Consider the following 23,261-nt stretch of genomic DNA (forward strand, 5'->3'; position numbering starts at 1 on the left):
GATCGGGCCAAATAGATCCATATGGAGTAGCTCAAGCGGCATGTCGGTCGTCATGATGTTCTTTTGAGGATGATGGGAGTCAACTTGCTTTCCTGCTTGGCATGCGCTACAAACCCTGTCTTTCTCAAAATGAACATTTGTTAGTCCCAAAATGTGTTATCCCTTTAGAAGCTTGTGAAGATTCTTCATCCCAACATGGGCTAGTCGGCGATGCCAGAGCCAACCCATATTAGTCTTAGCAATTAAGCAAGTATCGAGTTCAGCTCTATTAAAATCAACTAAGTATAGCTGACCCTCTAATACTCCCTTAAATGCTACTGAATCATCACTTCTTCTAAAGACAGTAACACCTATATCCGTAAAAAGACAGTTGTAACCAATTTTGCATAATTGAGAAACTGAAAGCAAGTTATAATCTAAAGAATCTACAAGAAAAACATTGGAAATGGAGTGGTCAGGAGATATAGCAATTTTACCAAGTCCTTTGACCAAACCTTGATTTCCATCCCCGAATGTGATAGCTCTTTGGGGATCTTCGTTTTTCTCGTAGGAGGAGAACATCCTTTTCTCCCCTATCATGTGGTTTGTGCACCCGCTATCAATTATCCAACTTGAGCCCCCGGATGCATAAACCTGCAAAACAGTTTTAGGCCTTGTTCTTAGGTACCCAAACGGTCTTGGGTCCTTTCACATTAGAAACAAGCACCTTGGGTACCCATACACAAGTTTTGGAGCCCTTGTGTTTCCCCCAACATATTTGGCAACTACTTTACCTGATTTGTTAGTGAGCACATAAGAAGCATCAAAAGTCTTAAATGAAACATTAAGCTCATTTGATGCAATAGGAGATTTCTTTTTAGGCATTTTAATATGAGTAGAATGCCTAGAGCTAGATGCCTCATTCTTATACATAAATGCATGGTGAGAAACATAATGAGACTTCTTTGCATGAATTCTCCTAATCTTATGCTCAGGATAACCAGTAGGATATAAAATGTAACCCTCGTTATCCTGAGTCATGGGAGCCTTGCCTTTAACAAAATTAGACAATTTCTTGGGGGCATTAAGCTTGACATTGTCTCCCTGTTGGAATCCAATGCCATCCTTAATGCCAGGGCGTCTCCCATTATAAAGCATGCTACGAGCAAATTTAATTTTTTCATTTTCTAGTTCATGCTCGGCAATTTTAGCATCTAGTTTAGCTATATGATCATTTTGTTGTTTAATCATATCAATGTGATCATAGATAGCATCAACATTAATATCTCTACATCTCATGCAAATAGAAACATGATCAACAGTGGATGTAGAGGGTTTGCAAGATTTTAATTCATCTATCTTAGATTTTAGCATGGCATTCATCTCTAAGACAGGAAATAGAAACATTGCAAACATTTAAATCCTTAGCCTTAGAAATTAGTTTATCATTCTCAATCTTAAGGCTAGAAATTGATTCATTCAATTTGTAAATCTTAGCAATTAAACTAGCATTCTCATTTTTAAGATTGGCAATTGAATCATCACATTCATTTGACTTCTCAACCTTAGCAATCAATTTGGTATTTTCAATTCTAAGGTTTGAGATAGTGTCATGACAAATGCTAAGCTCACTAGTCAGTTTTTCACATTTCTCTATTTCCTGAGCATAAGCATTTTCACCTTAACATGCTTTTTGTTTTTCTTAATAAGGAATTCCTCTTGGCTATCTAAGAGTTCATCCTTATCATGAATAGCACCTATCAATTCATTTAGTTTTTCCTTTTGTTGCATGTTAAGGTTGGCAAAAAGACTAAGCAAATCATCCTCATCTTCACTAGAGCTACCCTCATCACTAGATGTTGTATATTTAGTGGAGGCTCTAGATTTTTACCTTCTTATTTTTGCCATCCTTTGCCATGAGATACTTGTGGCCGATGTTAGGGAAGAGGAAGCCCTTGTTGACGGTGATGTTGGCGGCGTCCTCGTTGGAGGAGGAGTCGGTGGTGCTCTCATCAGAATCCCATTCCCGACACACGTGGGCATCGCCGCCCTTCTTCTTATAATATCTCTTCTTCTCCTTTTTCTTCCCCCTCTTGTTGTTGTCCCCGTCACTATCACTAGACATAGGGCATTTAGCGATAAAATGACTGGGCTTACCACATTTGTAGCATACTTTCTTGGAGCGGGGTTTGTAATCCTTCCCCCTCCTTTGTTTGAGGATTTGGCGGAAGCTCTTGATGATGAGCACCATTTCCTCGTTGTCGAGCTTGGAGGCGTCGATGGGAAGCCTACTTGATGTAGACTCTTCTTTCTTTTCTTCCGGCGCTTTGAATGCGACGGGTTGCACCTCGGGTGTGGAGGTGCCGCCTTGCTCGACGATTTGTTTGGAGCCTTTGATCATCAACTCAAAGCACACAAACTTTCCTATCACTTCCTCGGGAGACATTAGCTTATATCTAGGATCACCACGTATTAATTGAACTTGAGTAGGATTACGAAATACGAGTGATCTAAGAATAACCTTGACCATTTCATGGTCATCCCATTTGGTGCTCCCGAGGTTGCGCACTTGATTCACCAAGGTCTTGAGCCGGTTGTACATAGCTTGTGGCTCCTCTCCTTGGTTGAGGATGAATCGACCGAGTTCCCCCTCGATCGTCTCCAGCTTGGTGATCTTGGTCACTTCATCTCCTTTGTGCGCGGTCTTTAGCACGTCCCAAATCTATTTGGCACTCTTCAACCCTTGCACCTTATTATACTCCTCTCGACATAGAGAGGTGAGGAGTATAGTAGTGGCTTAGGAGTTGAAGTGCCAGATTTGAGCGACCTCGTCCGAGTCATAGCCTTCATCCCCCACGGATGGTACCTGCGCTCCAAACTCAACAATGTCCCAAATGCTAGCGTGGAGTGAGGTTAGATGATGCCTCATTTTATCACTCCACATACAATAATCTTCACCGTAAAAAACCGGTGTTTTGCCTAATGGGACGGAAAGTAAAGGAGTGCGTTTGGAAATGCGGGGATAGCGTAAGGGGATCTTACTAAACTTCTTGCGCTCATGGCGCTTAGAAGTGACCGATGGTGCGTCGGAGCCGGAGGTGGAGGGTGACGAAGAGTCGGTCTCGTAGTAGACCACTTTCTTCATTTTCTTCTTCTTGTCGCCACTTCGGTGCGACTTGACGCGAGGAGGTGAGTCCTCCCTTCCTTTGGCGCCGAACTCCCTTGATGGAGCCTTCCCACGGCTTGTGTCCATTTCCATCTCCCTCTTGGCGGATCCTCCTGACATCACTTCGAGTGGTTAGACTCTAATGAAGTACCAGGCTCTGAAACCAATTGAAAGTTGCCTAGAGGGGGGTGAATAGGCGGAAACTGAAATTTATAAACTTAAAGCACAACTACAAGCCGGGGTTAGCGTTAGAAATAAATTCAAGTCTGAAAGAGAGGGGAAAACAAATCAACCAAGGAAATAGAGCGCATGACACGGTGATTTGTTTTACCGAGGTTTGGTTCCAAAGAACCTAGTCCTCGTTGAGGTGGTCACAAAGACCGGGTCTCTTTCAACCCTTTCCCTCTCTCAAACGGTCACCTAGACCGAGTGAGCTTTCTTCTTAATCAAACGGGTCACTTAGACCCCTCACAAGGACCACCACAACTTGGTGTCTCTTGCTTTGATTACAAGTGTCTTGAGAACAAGAATGAGGAAGAAGAAAGTGATCCAAGAACAAGAGCTCAAAGAACACGAGCAAAACTCTCTCTAGTCACTAGGTGTTTGGAGTGTAATTGGGACTTGGAGAGGCTTTGATTCTTTTGAACTAGTCACTAGGTGTCTTGTATTGATTGCACTAGCTCTTGTATTGAATGAGATGTCTGAAAAACTTGGATGCATGGAGTGGTGGTGGTTGTGGGGTATTTATAGCCCCAACCACCAAACCAACCGTTGGGGAGGCTGTCTATCGATGGGCGCACCAGACACTGTCCGGTGCGCCAGCCACGTCACCGAAGCGTTAGGGTTCTGACGGTTTCGATCGTTGGAGCGCTGACTTTATGTTGCACCGGACAGTCCGGTGCTGCACCGGACAACTACTGTTCAGTGTTTGGTGCGCTCTGACTCTGTCGCGCACTATTGTGCACTGTAGCGTTTGGCAGTGACCATTGAAGTCGACCGTTGCGCTGGGAGCCGTTGCTCCGCTTGGTGCACCGGATAGTCCCGTGGTACACCGGACAATCCGGTGAATTTAAGCGGAGCGGCTTTCCATAAACCCGAAGGTGGCAAGTTTGAAGGGGTACGGCCCTAGGCACCGAACACTGTCCGGTGCGCCAGACCAGGATTCTCTTCAGTTTCTTTTGCTCCTTTCTTTTGAACCCTAACTTGGATCTTTTTATTGGTTTGTGTTGAACCTTTAGCACCTGTAGAACATATAATCTAGAGCAAACCAGTTAGTCCAATTATTTGTGTTGGGCATTTCAACCACCAAAATCATTTAGGAAAAGGTTTGACGCTATTTCCCTTTCACCCTTTCACGCCTATACCTAGCGTGGCCCCATCAATGAGCATGGTCCCGCCATTTTCGCTTGCGCCATGCACGACGCCATCAACGAGTGTGGCCTCATCGCTCTTGCATGTGCCACACGCAGACCCAATGCCTCTGCCCACGCAACGTGTGGCCCCGTCGACCACGATCATACCACGCGCAGCCCCATTGCCTCTGTCTGCACCGTGCATGACACCATAGACAAGAGCAGCCCTGTCGCCTTCTCCTGTGCCAGGCACAACCCCGTCGCTTGTGCCCATCTGGCATGCTTCACCAACCCCGCATGCGTCTACCATCGTCGTGGGCAAACCACTCCATCGGTACCCTCCGCCATCGGTCTACACCGGGTTGCCATCCGTCGTGACCCTGGCCACATTCACCAAATGGTGACTCATCGCTCGTCCGGAGTTCTCCACCCCATAGACCAGCTGGTCCTAATTGTCGCTACTCCTCTAGGTGCCTCCCCAGTTCCATCCTATGTTTGTGCCACCTTCGTCTTTCCCCACTGACATCTACTATAGAGGAGGAGTATGTGGCCTTGCTAGCGAACAACACCTGGGACCTGGTGCCATGTCCACTAGGCACCAACGTGGTTACTAGCAAGTGGCTTTTCTGCCACAAGCTCACCTCGGTTGGCTCGCTCGACTGATATAAGGCACGTTAGTTCCTTCAGGCTTCACCAAGCACCCTAGAGTGGACTACGACGAGACCTTCAACCCCGTCGTCAAGTTTGCCACCGTTAGGGCAGTCCTCTCCCTCACCCTCTCTCAAGACTGGGCAGTCCACCATCTCAACATCAAGAATGCCTTTCACCATGGCACTCTAACAGAGAAGGTCTACTGTAGCCAGCCCACTCGCTTCATCGATTTCGCTCACCCGAACCTAGTCTATCGGCTAAACCGCTCCCTGTACGACCTCAAACAGGCACCATTGGCCTAGTATAGTCACTTTGCCTCCTACTTGGCCTCTCTCGGCTTCGTCGAGGCCAAGTCGAACACATCCCTGTTCATCCATCGGCATGGCGATGACACCATCTACCATCTGCTCCACGCCGACGACGACATCATCTACCCCCTGCTCTATGTTGACAACATCGTGCTCACAATGTCCAATGCCACTCTTCTTTAGCACACGTTCGCCACTCTTTAGCGCGCATTCACGATGAAGGACAAAGGGCCTCTCCACTATTTCTTCAGGATCACTACCGAGTGGTGGCCTCAGGATCTCTTTCTCCATCAGAGCTAATACGCTCTTGACATCCAGAGTGACCTGTCATGTATGATTGCAGGCCCTGCTCCATGTCTATCGATACTTAGGCAAAGATCTCTGAGGATGATGGCCCCTCGGTCGCCGACACAATGGCCTACCGGAGCCTCAACAACGCTCTCTAGTACCTGACCTTCTCCCAGCCTAACATCGCCTACACCATCCAACAAGTGTGCATTCACATGCACACCCCATGGGAGTCCCACCTCACTGCTCTCAAGCGGACCCCTCGCTATCTTTGTGGCTCCATCGACTACGACCTACTCCTTCGAACCTTCCTGACGTCGGAGCTTGTGGTCTACACCAACACTGACTAGGTTGGCTGCCCGACACACGTGGATCCACTTCCGGTTATGCCGTGTTCCTGGGCGCCAACCTCGTCTCTAGCGTTAAGGCCGAGTACCGCGTTGTGGCCAACGACGTAGCTGAGGCCTCCTGGTTCCGTCGGCTTCTCCACGAGCTCCACAGCCCCTCATGTGTGCCACCATCATCTATTGCGACAATGTAAACGTGGTCTACCTCTCCACCAATCCAATGCAGCATCATCACATGAAGCATGTGGATATCAATCTTCACTTCGTTCGCGAGCATGTCACCGCCGGTGATGTTCCCATTCTCAGTGTCTCGACCATGTTGCAGTTCATTGACATCTTCACTAAAGGACTGCAGTTGAGTGTATTCACTGAGTTTTGATCCAGTCTCAACATCTATACAGGATAGAGTTGAGACTACGTGGGTGTTAGACTCTTGTTTAGGTTTTTGGCTTGAGCCCTATGTTGGAATTTATCTCTTCCAGTTAGCCCAACGACAAACTGGACCCTTGACCTCGCGCCCTGATTGGGGACGTCCAGCCCAAGACAAGGTTGGTGAGGCCCCATGTTGCACAAACTATAAATAGAGAGATGGGGTTAGCGGCTTAGGGTGTGTTTGGTTTGACTTTTGGCTTTGGCTTTTGCCCCCCTAAAAGCCAAAAGCCAACCAAAGGGTTGGATCCAGGAAGTAGCTTTTTCTAAAAGCCGACTTTCTCGTAGTGCAAATCTGAAAGCACCTCTGGACCTACTTTTAGTGGCTTTTTGGATGGAACTGTGAAAACATATATCGAAGAATTTTTAACGATTTTTAGTGGTTTCCACCAAACGGTTTTTAGCTTTTTAACGGCACACAGCCTACAGCAGCTTTTTCCACAGCTCACAGCCCACAGCAACTTTTTTCACAGCCACAGCCCAACCAAACAGACCCTTAGTACGAGGTTCACAGTAGCCGTCTCAGTTCTCCATCTCAAAACCCTAGACTGATCTAGAGGGAGGTTGTTAGCAACGGTAAGTCCACCGCTGCCGCCAGCAGAGTTCGCTTCATCAACCGTCGCTACCCTAGCGCATATCTTCATCGACCAATGTAATAGCGTTCGGATTTAAGGTACAATCTATTTTGTGTATTTAATCTAGTGGTTATGATTTTTGACCCACCTATGTTGGTCTATATAATATACTCCCAACCCTGATTAGCGTTATGGTTTCCTCTGAGTCCATCTATATTAAATATAGTCTAATTATAAAATTAATTACACAGATTTTGATTAAAACTAAAAGATGTGACGAATTTATTAAACCTAACTAATTCTATATTTAATACTCATAATTAATATTTAAATAATTGATGTGACACAAACTAAGGGGGTGTTTGGAATGACTCTAGGTTCTAGCTCTCGTGTGTAGCTGTAGTTTACTTTATCAATTTAATTAGATTTAAAAATATTTTAAATATAAAACAATAAATAAAATGATTTATCTAAATATCTACTAAATCTCCCCGAAACTACGCGACACAACGTAGCAACTTTAGATCGAGTAATCTTGGCATGGTCTTTAAATCTCTATTTCTTTTATTATTATTATTTTTTTGAGACAAACGATCCTCCATACCAATGGTACGTACTGCAGTGATGACTTTGCTTGTGTTATGGGCTGGCGACTCGTACAGTACTTAGATGTGCCATGGGTCCGTCCTCTGCATTGCACTTGCACCTAGAGTCAAGTAATCAACACTAGTGCAGGACAACAACGTCCTCTCGCCCGCCCATTTTATTTAAGCCGTTTCCGTATCTATAATAAAGCTGCATGATCCATGCTCTCCTCCTTTTCCTTCTGTACAGATCGATAGCAATAAAGTGGAGGCACATGAATACATGATACCTGCAGGTTGACGGGGATACCCGAGCTTTAGCTGCACTTCCACCGTGTACTAATCCTCAATTCCTCATCACGAGCAGTCTTATCAATCATCGGGTGCATTATACATACCCCACCGTTCCAATTTATAATTCATTTAAATTTTGTATCACAAGTTTTACCAACTCGTTTTATTCAAAAAAAATTGTAAAAAAACCAAAAAAATATTCGTTGTGGTTTTGTATATTATCAAATATACTTTACACATGGCTTAAATTTTTTCATAATTTTTTTTTAAATAAGACGAGTGGTCAAAATTAAGGTTAAAAAAGTCAAATGAATTATATTTTGAAGCAGATAGAGTAACTAGTTATAAACATAACGATGTTGCTTAGCAGGGTGGTCTAGTCGCAGAGGCGAGGGCATCGCGGACCGTCACACAGAAACCGTGTGCAGCCGTGAGCAGATAACCATGCCCATCAACTACACGACCCAACACAGTTCATCATTCTCGCTAATTACTTGTCGTTTGGTCTGAAGACATTGAGGTTGATATCGATGGCGGTCACAGGATAAAATTCTAGGCGGGACGATGACCTATAAGATACAAATCACTAGACTACATCACTAGATAAAATTAGTTTCATGATAATAGTATAGAGGTTAAGTGATAATGTCATGAATGTTCCAAATGACATGGATATCAGTAGTACTTTTTGGCTGCACCTGATTACCAACAAAAATCCAATCTATAGTTAGAATAATTATGTATTAGATAAACATCAATACAAGAAAAGTATACTGCCAAAAATAGAGTAGTGAATATACCCATGGTACTTTAAGTTATCAATTTTGTGGTTGTAGCCTTATGCAATTGCATTTTTTCTAGTCTCGAGACCCTGAAATCTTATAGTGATGGTCTCATCATCAAGGGATTTGAATATCTCTTTCTCCATATAGCAAACCATCAAATCACCCATCCAATCATCTTCAATTTTGAAGATATCTTCCTCCATATAGAAAATGACAAATCATTCATCCAATCAAGGGATTTCAAGATCTCTTTTGCTAGGTGCTAGGGCAGAGTAGCCAGATGCCCATGTCGACATGTCGCCATGGCGAGTCCCTCGTGAGATAGCGGCGTCAAGATGGCAGGCGGCAGTGAGGGCATGCGGTGATGGTGAGGCCGCAAGGCGCATTGGCAAGGTCGCAAAACGATGGTAGCAAATGGTAGTTGTTGCCATGTTGCGATGGTGCGACAATATCCCTTCAAGATAGCGAGAGGCATGCAACAAAGCAGTGCCACGATGGCAAGGCAGGATCCCACCGACAACCTACCTACCAATGCGCACTAGGAGGCAAAGCGGTATCGCTACCTGTGGGATCCCAATGAGGCAACAAATTGACAAGTGATATGGAGGAAAGGCAACACTAGAGACAGGTGGGTTAGGTCACCCACTGACTATTCAATTGATGACCGAAGGAGCGAGCGAGCCACGAGCGGGGTATCATGAGGGAGGGGATTGAACAGGGCGGGTGGGGAGCGGGCCAAATTGTGAAGTACTAGATACGCTAGATCAAGACAAAGTGGGTCAAAACCTAGTTTCTATTGGATTTGGCTCCACTTGCTGTATAGAAATTTGTTTAGCTTGTTATTTATTTAAACATAGGTATAACATGCTAGGAATTTGAGGTGGGACCATTGCCCACCTATTGGATCCGACCCTGCTTGATATTGCAACAAACCGATTGTGTTATTTACCAAGGTCACCAAAACCAGGATAAAAATATCATCGTAAAAGCATACAGGACCAGAGTAAATCTTCTCTACGCTTCAAATTATCTGCAATAATTGCCTTAGAAAGCCTTAGAAAATAGGGAAAAGGTTTATTTTGTGCTATTTAACTACTGCTTATGTTTAATTCTGATCATTCAACTCTAAAATCGAAAACCCTTTACCATAGATCTATTGATACCAAATAATTTTGTTATCTAGATAGTTCCAAATATAGTTTAACTTTCAAATAGTTTATAACAATTCTATTTGAAATTGGTAAAATATGGAACCAGGATGTATCTTCTCTTAAAATAAATTGGTTAGTCCACTATAGACCACCTTCGATGGTGCAAATATAAGGCTTATATGTGCCCTTATGTTTTGAGTTTATAAAGAATGACTGTCAATAAAGTAGTATTATGGGTTGAGCCAGGTGAACCTTCGTAACTAGGTTCCAGAATCGATGGAGTTGAGGAACGAGAACGTGGTACAGTACTTCAAAAGATTTTAACACTATGCGGACGAGATTGTTCCCATGTTTTCGAAACAGGACAAACGTTTTTGGAACGAGGAACGTGGACGTGTTCCATGTTCCTAGTTTCTGAGAGGTGAACTAATCATACGTGAGAGTGAGAAACATGTCTCTTGGCTTGTGTTGTGTAGATGTGGAGTCCGAGGTGGTGGCCAATGGTGAAGGCGAATGTTGTAACACCCTAAATTTGAGGGTTTAAATTTTTGTCTCCGATATTCACCAATTTCAAGCGTTACTCTCTTTTTTTCTTCCTGTTTCGCTCCTTCTTCCCATTTTCAAAGCAGTATAGAGACTAGTGTCCGTATCACGTGTAAACAAAAACCTAAGTTGACATGGGTGTTGCATCATGCCGAAGCATATTTATTTTGTCTGATGTTGTGTATAATCGCGCATTCGTATCGTTTTGGTTTTCGGTTCGCTATTTAAATGCGATTAGAGGTAAGCGAGTGCGAGCAGTGGGTTGTCGGCCTGGCCCACGGCCCGGCCCAGGCACGCTCCTGATGCCCTTCTCCCTCTCTCATTTCTCTTTTCCGCGCAGCAACATCCCTCTCCCTCTCTTCCACCTCTCTCCACCTCCCCTTGCCCTAGGTGGAATTCCGGTGAGCGGTTGCCGCCGATCGTCGAGCCCCGAGCTGAGCTCCCCCTCTCTTCCCCTCTCCTCTCCTCTCCCTCCTCCCTCGCTCCCCCGCGTGGCCTTGCTCGCCGGCCGCCACCCCCGCGTGGCCCTGCCTGCCGACCGCCGCCCCCCGGCGTGGCCCCTGTCCAGCGCCCCCAGCGTGACCATGCCCCCTGGCAGTGCCCCCTGTCCAGCCCCCCGGTAGCGTCCCCGGCGCGTGCAGCCCTAACCCAGTGCGCGCAGCCTTAGCGTGTAACGTTTAAATTCAGTTCAATACATGTGCGATGTCGCGCGCTTCGTCACGCGACGATTCATTTTAAATTTAGATTACTTAGTGTGTTGCGTCGCGCGACGTTTTGTTTTAAATTCAGTTTAATTAGTGTGTGACGCCGCGCGCTTTGTCGCACGACCCTTCATTTTAATTTCAAATTTAGTTCAAGTGTGATATCTCGTGCTTCGTCGCGCGACGGTCCGTCCAAATTTCAGCTTAATCTGTGCGTGATGTCGCACGCCTCGTCTTGCGACAACTCGTCTTAGTTTCAGTTTAGATCGCGTGTGCTGTCGTACGCTTCGTCGCGCGACAATCCTTTTAAATTTACTAATAATTGTTTATAATAATTAAGCGGGTAGCGTAACTATGGTTTATGCATAGCGTGATTATTAAATTAATGTGGTTATGTTCAGACAAGTATTTTAATTCATAGTTGCTCAACGTAATCACCTTTCAACTGTAGCCTCGACCGTTGTATTTACTTTCTCGCATAGTCGTAGATGCGAGCCCTACGCTAAGCGTCTGCTTATTTGTTGCATTCTATTGCATGGTGTATTGTTTTTCATATTAAGTTTGTGGAATGTATGTTTGAACTCATATAGATAACGATTCATTGGTGGAGTTCGAAAGAGTTGCAGGTGAAGACCCTGAGCAGCAGCTGGTTGGTGAAGGCATGTGTCCTTTGACCCATCTACGTCCTACTCATTTTATAATTCACTCCCCGCATTTACACAATTTATACCTAAGGATTGACTAGCTTTCTTTATCATGTCCTTGTTTACCTATGTGGGTTGGATCCTTTTGGTTTAGCTCTATGCTAGTGCTTCACCCTAATCAATGAACATGATGAGATTATTTATAATACAATGTTTACCCCTTTTGATTATGATGATGGTATTATGATATTTATGGGGGCTCAAGCGGTTTCTTGAGTGCTTCTCTGTAAGGACTGGTTTGTTGGATGACCACCTGAGAAAACAGTACAACCATGAGGGTGGTATGGGACGCCCTTAGCTGAATAATTTGAGGACTGAGGTGTAGTTTGCTTCGCTGTCGTGCCATCAATGGGACTCGGTGTATGCGGATCACTCTGCCGAGGGTGGTTTGTCCCTAGGGGATGAGTGTGGTACATTTAGGATACCTAACAGATGACTACAGCCTCGGGGAACCTTTGTAAAGGCTACGTAGTGAAACCTTGCCTATTCACCTTGTAAGTGTTTAAGGGTTTGATCGGTCCGAGGCAAAAAGGGAACACAACTCATGGGTAAAGTGTGCAACCTCTGCAAATTGTTATGAAACTTATATATCAGCCATGCTCACGGTTATGAGCGGCCTTGGAAGCTCCATTGATTAGAGACACATTGATTCGAGATACTATGTTTATAGATGATGATGATGAGGATAATGATGATTTTTATTGTGATTATGATTATGGTTTCTGGTATTCTTTCCGTTTGGAAAGGGTACTTTTGGGTTAATAACTTGGGTTTAATGCTAAAACCTGGCTCTCTACTAGTAATAATTACCTAACCAACTAAAAGCAACCGCTTGATCTTAAACCCCACATAAAGCTAGTCCACTATAGCCAAACGGGACAATTGTTGAGTATGTTGATGTGTACTCACTCTTGCTTTACACACCAAACCCCCTAGTTTGTCCACATTGCAACCACTGCTCAGGATAAGATGAAGTCGTGGTGGAGGATTTCCAGGAGTTCAAAGAGTATGAGGAGTTCTAGGCGTGGGTTAGCGGCAAACCCCCAGTCGGTTGCCTGTGAAGGTCGTGTTTAGCTACGTTTCGTTTTCGCACTTTAATATATATTAATGACTATGTGGATGTCTCATACATCATGATGTAATCAACTATTACCCTCTTTTATGTTATTATTTGAGCACTATGTGATGATGTCCGGTTATGTAATTGTTGTGTTCGTGAATTGCTGATGGTGAATTGTTGATGATGTCCGGTTATGTAATTGGTGTGTTCTCTCTCGCTCTAGACTACTATTGAGTTTAATCTGCGTATTTTAATGTCACACCTGGTTTTGGAAGGTAAACCGAATGCGAACCATGTACGTGCCAGGATCAGAAATTCACGTACACAACGATTACATAAATGACTCATCATAGCAATGGTAAACCTTAGCTTTCTAACACATCTAACGATTAGGGTTTAAGCATAAGATCCCATTACAAGGTCTAACATATGTATCAGTAGAACAATACATTATATGAATGTTCTTTTTCATATCACTTCTCAAAATGGTACATTAATGCCTTCCATGTGTGTGAAAAGGTGTTAATAATTTAATATATATTAATGGCCTGGCCTGAAATTAATAAATTATGGCCATTGAGATACAAAATGGTCCAATGAAAAAATATTTGAGGTTTATGATTGACTTTCCATTTGACATCTGTGCGCTATTCCCATCGCAAGTATGTGTCCAAACACAACCACACAACACAAACAATACATATACTACAAATACATAAAAACAATGCAAAAATTATTAAGGCCTCCTTTGGAATGCAAGATCGGTAAAACATAGGGATAGGAAAAAAGTAGGAATAGACTTACATGGCAAGTGCAATTCCAAAGAAATTTTTTCCAAAGGGTGAACTTCATGTTAGAAATCCTCTAAAGTCTCATTATAATGCTCTATTCCATAGGAATTTTATAGGATTTGTAGGAACTTAATCCTTTGTTCCAAAGAGCCACATATGGAAATTTTCTATAGAATTTCAATCCTTCAAAATTTCTTCACTTTTCCTTTATTACAAACAACAACTTAAATCATGCAAAGTTGTTTTTCCGGAGCCATGGATCTAAAGATAAAGTTAAGAATAAGAGAGGGTGAGGAGAATGTACTGATTCATACTTCATAATTTATTAAGTCTGTTGAGTGGGCACGAGAATGGACGCGTGAATAAAAAATATGGTTTTTTATTATCGATGGAGGGGAAAACCCCCCACCTGATATATTGCAGTAGGCACGCTAAAGGACCCCCAGGGGGGAGTACAGAGTAACAGAGTTTCACAAGCGGGAGATGACAAGGGTGAGGGAATCACAACAAGGCAAAGCAAGGCTCCTATTACAAGACTTGAGCCAGTAAGCCCACAGACAGGCATCGACCAGACAAGCGCGAAGAGTGAAACAATACAGGTTGATTCTCTTCTGGAAGCGAAGTGGTTGCACCACTTCCATAGGTGCCAACAACAAAGAGCAATGAAGGTGGGGAACACGTCGCCGTTGATGGAGCTCGGGCACGGGAGCAAATGAAGCCTGGACCTGCTGGTAGAGGCATTAACTTTGACACCAATTGCGGCACAGAAGGCACACGCAAACTCACACTGAAGGAGAATGTGCAACGTTTCTTTAGGGCAGCGGGAGCACACCTTGCAAACAACATCAGGGACAATATTGTTGGGTGTGTCCTCTACAGCCGGTCAATAGAGACTGGATTGGGCTTAACCCAACTATCGTTCCTTTAATCGGGCCCTTGATCGGGAGGGCCCACGCTAACCTCGGTTGGAGCCCCCGGACACACGACGCTATATATAGGACTAAGGGGTCGCAGAAAAGACTAACGCTAGTACCTCGCCCCAAAACCCTAGTCCTCAGAGGCCCCCATCGCCTAGACGTCGGAGTGTTTGGAAACGCAACAACCTACGGCGGCACGAATCCCGATGCCTGCTGCTTCTCTGCAGGGCGACTGTATGAAGATAGCAACAACAACAAAGGTGTGTATTCCTCTATTCCTCTTAGTAGATCAGAACTACTCGTCATCAAGATTATACTTCCAGTTCCAGTTACGGATTGGTTTTATAGGGACTTAGGAATCGATCCTAGGCAGTATAGATTCTAACAATGGTATCGGAGCAGAAAGTGATCCCATTACATATGAAACAACTACGAGAAGCGCAAATTAGTGGGTCTAGAAGACCAAGCGTGACTCCAAAGGAAATATAGAAAGATACAAGGACATGTGGCCAAGGCGTTCACACAGTGAGAAGGCATTGACTACCATAAAACCTTCTCACTTGTCCTAACAAAAGATTCATTTCAGATCATTATGGCATTAGTGGCTTTTTTTTGATCCAGAGCTCCATTAGATGGATGTAATGACAACATCACTAAATGGAGAGTTAACAGAAAAACGTGTTCATGACACAACCAAAGGGTTTTGTTGTGAGCAGTAAAAGAAAAACAAGAGATGTCACTTAAGGAGGTCCATTTATGGATTAAAACGTTCCTCCAGATAGTGGTATGTCAAGTCTGATCAGACTATCAGAAAGTTTAGTTTCGAGGATAACGAGGAAGACAATTGCATTTATGCAAAATCTAAAGAAAAAAAATAAAGTATATCTTCCTTGTTCTGTATGTCGATGACATATGTTTAGCTAGTAGTGATAAAGATCTACTGGCGGAAACAGAAAGTTTTTGTTCCTCGAACTTCGATATAAAAAGACATAGGAGAAGCCTCTTATGTTTTAAAATAGAATTTCACAGAGATAGACATAATGAAGTATTAGAACTCTCACAGAAGTTATACATAGAAAAGTACTAAAGAAGTACAGTATGCATCAGTGTAAGGCCGCGCCTGCGCCAAAAGTCAAGGGTGATAAGTTTGGGAATCATCAGTGTCCCCAGATTCAGTGTCAGAAAGATCAGATAAAGTCAGTACCATATGCTTCTACTATCAGAAGCATTTTGTATGCTCAAATATATATTCGCCCTGACTTAGAATTTACTACCGGGATGCTTGGGAGATATCAGATCAACCCAAGCATAGAACACTGTTAAGCAGTTAAGAAGGCTCTAATGTACCTCCAAGGTACGAAAATGGCCTCATGCTAACAAACATAAGATCTAGTTCCCTATTTCGAGGTATAAATTTACTATATCTGGGGGAGTTATTTCTTATAAAAGTTGCAAACAGACAGCGAGAGCATCGTCGACAATGCACACTGAGTTTGTAACCATGCATGAGGCAAATGGGCAGGCAATAAAGATAAAGAAATTTGTACCCGGATTAAGAGTGGTTGATAGCATAGAGCGACCACTGAGAATTTACTGCGATAATGAGCCAGCGGTAACGTACTCCTATAACAGCAAGTCATGTGGCGCTGCCAAGTTCATTGACTTTTAGTATTATGTTGTTAAGGAGTAGATTCAGGATCAAATCATAAAACATGAGCATAACAGAAGATAGCAGATGCTAGCGGATCCGCTCACAAAAGGTCTTCCACCCAGCGTGTTTAGTAAGCACGCAGCCGGCATGGGTTTAAGGGAGTACCTATGATCTTGAATCAAAGGGGCTACAGATTGCAACCAAATGAAGTCTCTTTTCGTTCTGAAGCAGGAGAGCATGTTGTAGTCAATGAGTGCGATGATACTTAATCGGTTATTGTCACGCATTGGTCTCTATGTGTAAACTTGTCGAGGGATGGAATCCAGAAAAGTTGAGTACAAGGAATGTAGAGAACAAAGGGGAGATTGTTGGGTGTGTCCTCTACAGCCGGTCAATAGAGACTGGATTGGGCTTAACCCAACTATCGTTCCTTTAATCGGGCCCTTGATCGGGAGGGCCCACGCTAACCTCGGTTGGAGCCCCCGGACACACGACGCTATATATAGGACTAAGGGGTCGCAGAAAAGACTAACGCTAGTACCTCGCCCCAAAACCCTAGTCCTCAGAGGCCCCCATCGCCTAGACGTCGGAGTGTTTGGAAACGCAACAACCTACGGCGGCACGAATCCCGATGCCTGCTGCTTCTCTGCAGGGCGACTGTATGAAGATAGCAACAACAACAAAGGTGTGTATTCCTCTATTCCTCTTAGTAGATCAGAACTACTCGTCATCAAGATTATACTTCCAGTTCCAGTTACGGATTGGTTTTATAGGGACTTAGGAATCGATCCTAGGCAGTATAGATTCTAACAAATATTCTTCTTGTGGAGGTTATGTCGTCTCTAGAGGCGGTCATGGGACGTTAGCTAGGCAAAGAACTTTATCATGGGGGCATAGCTGCCCCAAATGAAGAGCGACACCCAGTTGTTAGGGCAGTCCTGAGTAGAGAGCCAAGTGCAGATAACCTTGGACGGGAGCCACCCATCGGTGTCAACGGCGAACCAACGACGAGTATCATGCCATTGGAGCGGGAAACACCAGATAGAAGGTATTAAAGGGAATAGAGCTCATCATACGCCACAGCCGAGAGGTTTCCTAGGAGTCCGGAGGAGAGGCCCTGCTCGAGCTAGTTGTGCACACTTATATCTTTAACACGGGCATGGTTGTAGAGATTTGGGAACAGGGTGGCGAAGTCGTCGTTAGAGTGTCATGCATGCAACTAGAAGGAAGTGTTGCGTCCATCTCCGACCTCACAGCAGGTGATAGCCCAATAGAGGGGGAGGACATCTTTGAGGCTTTTTCTAGTGAGTGCCTCGAAGAGGTCTGGTGAGGCTTGCCAAGCAAGTTTGCTGACGAGCCCAACAGGCCCAAGAGAAATTTTGCCGAGGTGTACAGGCGATGGAGCAGCTTCAGGAGTAAGCAAGTATTCTAAGTCTGAGTGTTCTTCACCCCGAGCCCCCGAGTTTGGCGTGGAGAGCACATCATCACCCAGGAAACCAAGCATTTGGCACTAGATACCTCATCAGAGCCATTCCATAGAAAACCATGACGTTTCCTATCAATTGTGTGCACTATAGGCATCGCACACATGATATAGTTTAGCTATCCATCAAGCACCGAGTTGAGGAGGACGAGACAACCCATGGCTTGCAAGTTGAGACTGGTAGACGAGGTAGCTCTAGGGGAAACCTTCAACGCGACACCCAAAAATCTGAACACAATCAGAGACAGCCAGGTCATCCAAGTGCATTGGAACCATCACACTTTTTTGAGAAGTTGATGTGGAGGCCTGTTGCTGAGCTGAACTGATCTAGGGTGTAGCAAAGGTTGAGAGCAGCCAAGGTCATCCCCTTGTTGAGGATGAGAGTGTCATCCGCATACTGGAGGACAGAGCTAGGCCTACCCAGGATGATGGGGTCCTTAATCCGACTGTCTGACTTTAATTAAAGCCTGAAGAACGTCAACCGCCAGGAGGAAGAGCTATGGGGATAGACCAATAGAGGGTCATCCTGTCGATGTCCTTTCTTGCAGGGGAACCAAGGGCCAGGGCAGCCATTGAGGAGGATACCGATGTTCGACGTTGACAGTGGACCCAGAAGCACCAGGATCGGAAAAGCCTCTGGCTTACATAATGGCCCGGAGTGTTACCCGATCCGGCTTTGTTTGGATAATCTAGTATTAACCTCAATCCACATGTGTTGAGTTGGATTGAGGTGTAAATTAGTTTAAGTTACACCATAATCCACCTCAATACAAGTGGATTGAGGTCAATACTAGAGTACCCAAATTAAGCCTCAACCGTGTCAAAAGCCTTCATGAAATCCAGCTTGAACACCACGGTTGGGATTATCATTTTTGTGGCAGCATTGCAACAGCTCAAGTGCATAAACAAAATTTTATGAGATCGCGCGGCCTTTGATGAAGCAAGTATGGTCTGGGTCGATGAGCGAAGGAATTTTTATTTTAGTCTGGCGGTGATCACTTTGGAGATGATCTTGGCGCAACAGTTTTGCAGACATATTGGCCTAAATCTTTCATCTCCGAGGCGCCTGTTTTTTTGGGATCAGAACCAGATAGGATTTGTTGATGTTATGCAAGTTTGCGAGCCCGCGGTAGAATGAGTTTAGAAGGTGGAGGATTCTGTTGTTGAGAGTGCTCCAGGCAGCTTTGTAGAAACTAGGGCCAAATCCATCAGGTCCGGGTGCACTGTTATCCGACATGCGAAAAACTGCCCACCTGGCTTCTTCCTCAGTGAACACATAATCTAAGGAAAATTTTGAAGCGGCGGGTAGCAACTTCCATCTTCGAGTTATGATCAGTAAAAGCAGTATCATTTTCGTGGAGGATTTGAATGAAGTTGCGGCGCAAATTAGTGCAGGTTGCGGGCTTGCGACGTGGTGGAACTTTGCTGCAGCGGGAGACTCTATCAGCTACTGTAAAATTGTACATCACAAAGGAAACTCGATCTCCAGCGTACGTACATTTCTACCTATCCAACTTGTGTCAGTGGAACTTTGCACCACACGGCTTACACGTCAGCAGTGTGGCGTCAGGAGTAAAAAAAAATTGATATAATATGTGGTAGTTGATATAGAATTAATATATAGAGTAAATATAACTGTGGTAGATTTTGTTATAGAGTATAGAATCTTGATGATAAGGATAAAATATATTTTTTAGAGTACTAATTTGCAGTAGTATGAATGGTGGAGCTAGCCTAAGCCGCCACTGTCAGCAGTCCAAAACCGAATTAAAGTTGGCGTGCACACGGAACTAACGCCAGGTACAGCTGCCCGAGACAGTAATCTGACGCCGATGAGGCTGCATCAACTGGTAGTCGGTAGTTTTCGCCGGCAGATTGGCATCCACAGGAAGCAACCATGATCCTCTTGGCACATGCGTCGCCAGTGCTTGCCTGACAGCGCAATCTTGTCCTGCCCAGCTGCACCTGCCCCTGCCGGGAGACAACAATTAGTTAAATTTTACCGACGGTAATCATCGCCATGACCATTGTCCACCGCACTAACGAGCTAGCTAATCAGTCACCTCGACCCCTTCCCTTGGCGGATGGAGATGGACGCAACGCAAGTATGCCGGATGCCGCGGCAGCGCAGTGAGCGGAGCTGAGAGTAGTTGAGGCGAGTGCTAGAGCAGAGCGCGCAGGCCGGAGCAGGATTAGCCACCAAATCCACCACCTGACGCCGCCACACCCGCTCACACTTGTGCCGCGGCTGCCTTACCATGTCCCCCCGCCTACCGCTCCCCCTCCATCTCCCCACACGCTGCCGCGCATTCCCATGCCGCCGCCGCGCCGGCTCCACCTCGACGCCACCTTCCTCTTCCTGCCCGTCTTCCTGTTCGCGACATGGCGGCCCGTGGCGGCGGCGGCGCTCTCCACCTTCGCCATGGCCAAGGCGGACACCACTACCATAGTGTGCGCGCTGCTGCCGTCCGCGGCGTCCCCGCTGCTGGTCGACCTCAACTGCACGGCCGCCGGCGGCGACCACGCGCGCCAGGTGACGTACCCGTCCTCGCACCCCTTCGCCGCGCTGGCCGGAGGGGAGAACTTCCTCTGTGCCGTGAGGCCCTCCGGCGAGCGCGCGGGCGACATCGACATGCGCTGGTGGGACCTGTCCGGCGACGGCAGCAGCAGCTCCAAGCGGGTCTACATGGGCCCGCCGCTCCGGGCGCTGTCCTCGGGAGAGTACCGCGTCTGCGGGGTGCTCAGCAGCGGGGAGCTCCACTGCTGGCGTTGGCGCGGCCTCAACATCTCCAGGGACCTCCGCTTCGCCGCCGCCGCCGTGGGGGACGGCTTCGTGTGCGGGATCCTCAAAGGGACGCCGGCGTCCATCCGTTGCTTCGGGAACGACACGGCGGCTGCGGCCGTCGCCGGCGCGCCGGCAGACGGGAGCTTCGACGTCGTGGCCGCGTGCGGCCACCGCGCGTGCGCGCTGTCCACGACGGGGGTGCTCGCGTGCTGGGGCCACGACCCGCCGACGGTCGCCCCCGACGACGCGGCCACCGGGTACGCGGCGCTGGCATTGGGGGAGGCCGGCGTCTGCGGCCTGCGCACCAATTCCACCATCCGCTGCTTCGGCGACGGCGTGGCAGTGCCGCCGGCCGGACTCGCGCGCGCCCAGTTCCTCGACGTGCGCGCGTACGGCAAGGCCTTTTGCGGCGTGCTCATGAGTCATGGCCAATTACTCCCTGGTCTGCTGGGGCGGACCTGAGTTCAACGCCACCAACCGCCTCGTCTTTGGCCGCGTCTTGCCGGGCCCCTGCCTGCCCATGTCCTCGTGCCAATGCGGCGTCTTGCCGGGCTCCGCCAACCTCTGCGACGACGGCCGCTGCGTCTGCGTCGACTGCGCGTTCGAGCTCAACGTCGCCAGGCCCAACGCGTCGCTCGTCCCCGTGAAGGGCGGCAGGGGCAGGAAGACCATGTGGATTGCCATCGCGGCGGGGACCACCGCTTTCTTCGTCTTCTTCGTGGCATTGCAGTTCGCGCTGGTCCTGCGGTGTCGCCGGCGCCGGCGCCGCCGCAGGAACGAACAGGATACCTCCGGTGGTGCGCAACAGTCGCTGATGCCGCCGAGGGTCGGGTCCAGCAGGAGCAGGGGGCCTGGCAGCGTGGTGGTGGAGAACTTCATGCTAGACATGCTCCACGCCTCGACGGACGGGTTCTCCGACGACAGCCGGATCGGGACCGGCAGCTTCGGGTCCGTGTACCGTGGCACCCTCCCCGACGGGCGCGAGGTTGCGATCAAGCGCGCCGAGGACTCGGCAAAGGCATCAAGCTCGGTGGCGCGGCACCGCGACCGCGAGACGGCGTTCGACTCGGAGCTGACCGCGCTGGCGCGCGCCAACCACAAGAACATCGTGTGCCTGCTGGGCTGCTGCGCCGACTCCGGCGAGCGCGTGCTGGTGTACGAGTTCATGGCGAACGGCACGTTGCACGATCAGCTCCACAGCCGCAGCCCCCTGGCGGCGGTCGTGTCGTCGTGGCGCGGCCGTCTGACCATCGCCCTGGGCGCAGCGCGGGGCATCGAGTACATGCACGTGTACGCCGTGCCGCCCATCATCCACCGCGACGTCAAGTCCGCAAACATCCTGCTCGACGACGCGTGGACGGCCAAGATCGCCGACTTCGGGCTGTCCTCCGTCCTGGACCCCGGCGCCGGCACGCCGCAGGAGCCGCTCTACACGGGGGGCACGGTGGGGTACATGGACCCGGAGTACTACCGGCTGCAACACCTGACGGACAAGAGCGACGTGTACAGCTTCGGCGTGGTGCTCCTGGAGCTCGTGTCCGGCTGCCGCGTCGTGCAGCGCTACGCCGAGAGCGTGACGCCCAAGAACGTGGTTGAGTTCGCGGTGCCGCACATCCTGGCCGACGACGTCGCGCGCGTGCTCGACCCGCGCCTGCCCGCGCCCACGCCCGGCGAGGCTGAGGCGCTGGCCTACGTGGGCTACCTCGCCGCCGACTGCGTGGGACCCGTGGGCTGCGAACGCCCGTCCATGACCGAGGTCGTGGTCGCCCTGGAGCGCGCCCTCGTAGCCTGCGGGGCGGCGGCGCCGCTGTCCCGCGCAAGCACCGGCCGCCGGTCCGTCCTCTCCCGCTCCGGCACCGACCAGTTCGACCTCACCGACACGGACTAGCCGCCGCGCCGTCCCGAACTCTAAGCTGCTGACGAGAAGTAGCCATTTGCATTGCGGCATCGGCCACTTCCGTGGACCATGGTGGCTGCCAACTGCAAGCCGCCGCACGCGCCGAATCGCCTGTCCCTGGGCCATGGTTTTCCCGTTGAAAAAGGTGATGAAGCAAGAGAGAGCGAGGCGGTCGACGCCGACATCTCGGATGCCGCTGCTGCCGCGTTATCAACGGCTAGATTACCTTCGATTGACTTGCGAACAACCCACACAGGGACAGGGCACCGGATCAACAGATGGCCCGGCGAAACGGTTGACGAGAGACCAGTAGCACGACGGAAAAGATCATTCTTTCTTTCTTTCTTTGCTCCCCACTTTCTCCTTCCTTGCTGTATTCGTTGTATACTTGTCTTTTTCCTCGTTGGGTGGTTTCTCCATATTCTTTGACCAATGTGCATAGATAGATGAGTAACAAAATTTGAGAAGAAAAGAATCACGATTTACATTTGCTTCCAATTTTCTACTGAGGATCGTTGTGGTTAAGACCAGCGCATCCGTATTATACACTGATTTTTTCCCCCACGTCTTGTTGAGGAGCTTATAGAAGGAAAAATAAATAAATTGTTGAAAGCTGGTACTACGGTGGTTTGAGTGCTTGTTGACGACGCAGGGAGGGATGTTTCATGTGAATCGATGATTACATCGTGCAGTGCTGGCTCGTCTTCCTGGTTTTTCTCCAAAAAGATTTCACATGGGCAGATCTGAAGTTGTTAAGCTCCTTTGTCAGCTAGCTGCGTTGCATTGGTCACCTTTTGGGCATGCACATGAAAGAGCTGTT

The 23,261-nt window shown here is 47.6% G+C and overlaps 1 protein-coding gene across 1 annotated transcript; it reads left to right on the forward strand.

Moving 5' to 3' along the window:
* Positions 1-19,358: 19,358 nt before the first annotated feature.
* LOC103646958 (serine/threonine-protein kinase-like protein CCR4) lies at positions 19,359-22,971 on the forward strand. The gene is given in 2 exon segments (XM_020548407.2): positions 19,359-20,977; positions 20,979-22,971. Coding segments are annotated over 2 exon segments (2,358 nt in total). The 5' UTR covers positions 19,359-20,073; the 3' UTR covers positions 22,433-22,971.
* Positions 22,972-23,261: the final 290 nt, after the last annotated feature.

Source organism: Zea mays, chromosome 2 (genome assembly GCF_902167145.1).
Source record: "Zea mays cultivar B73 chromosome 2, Zm-B73-REFERENCE-NAM-5.0, whole genome shotgun sequence".
NCBI lineage: Eukaryota > Viridiplantae > Streptophyta > Magnoliopsida > Poales > Poaceae > Zea > Zea mays.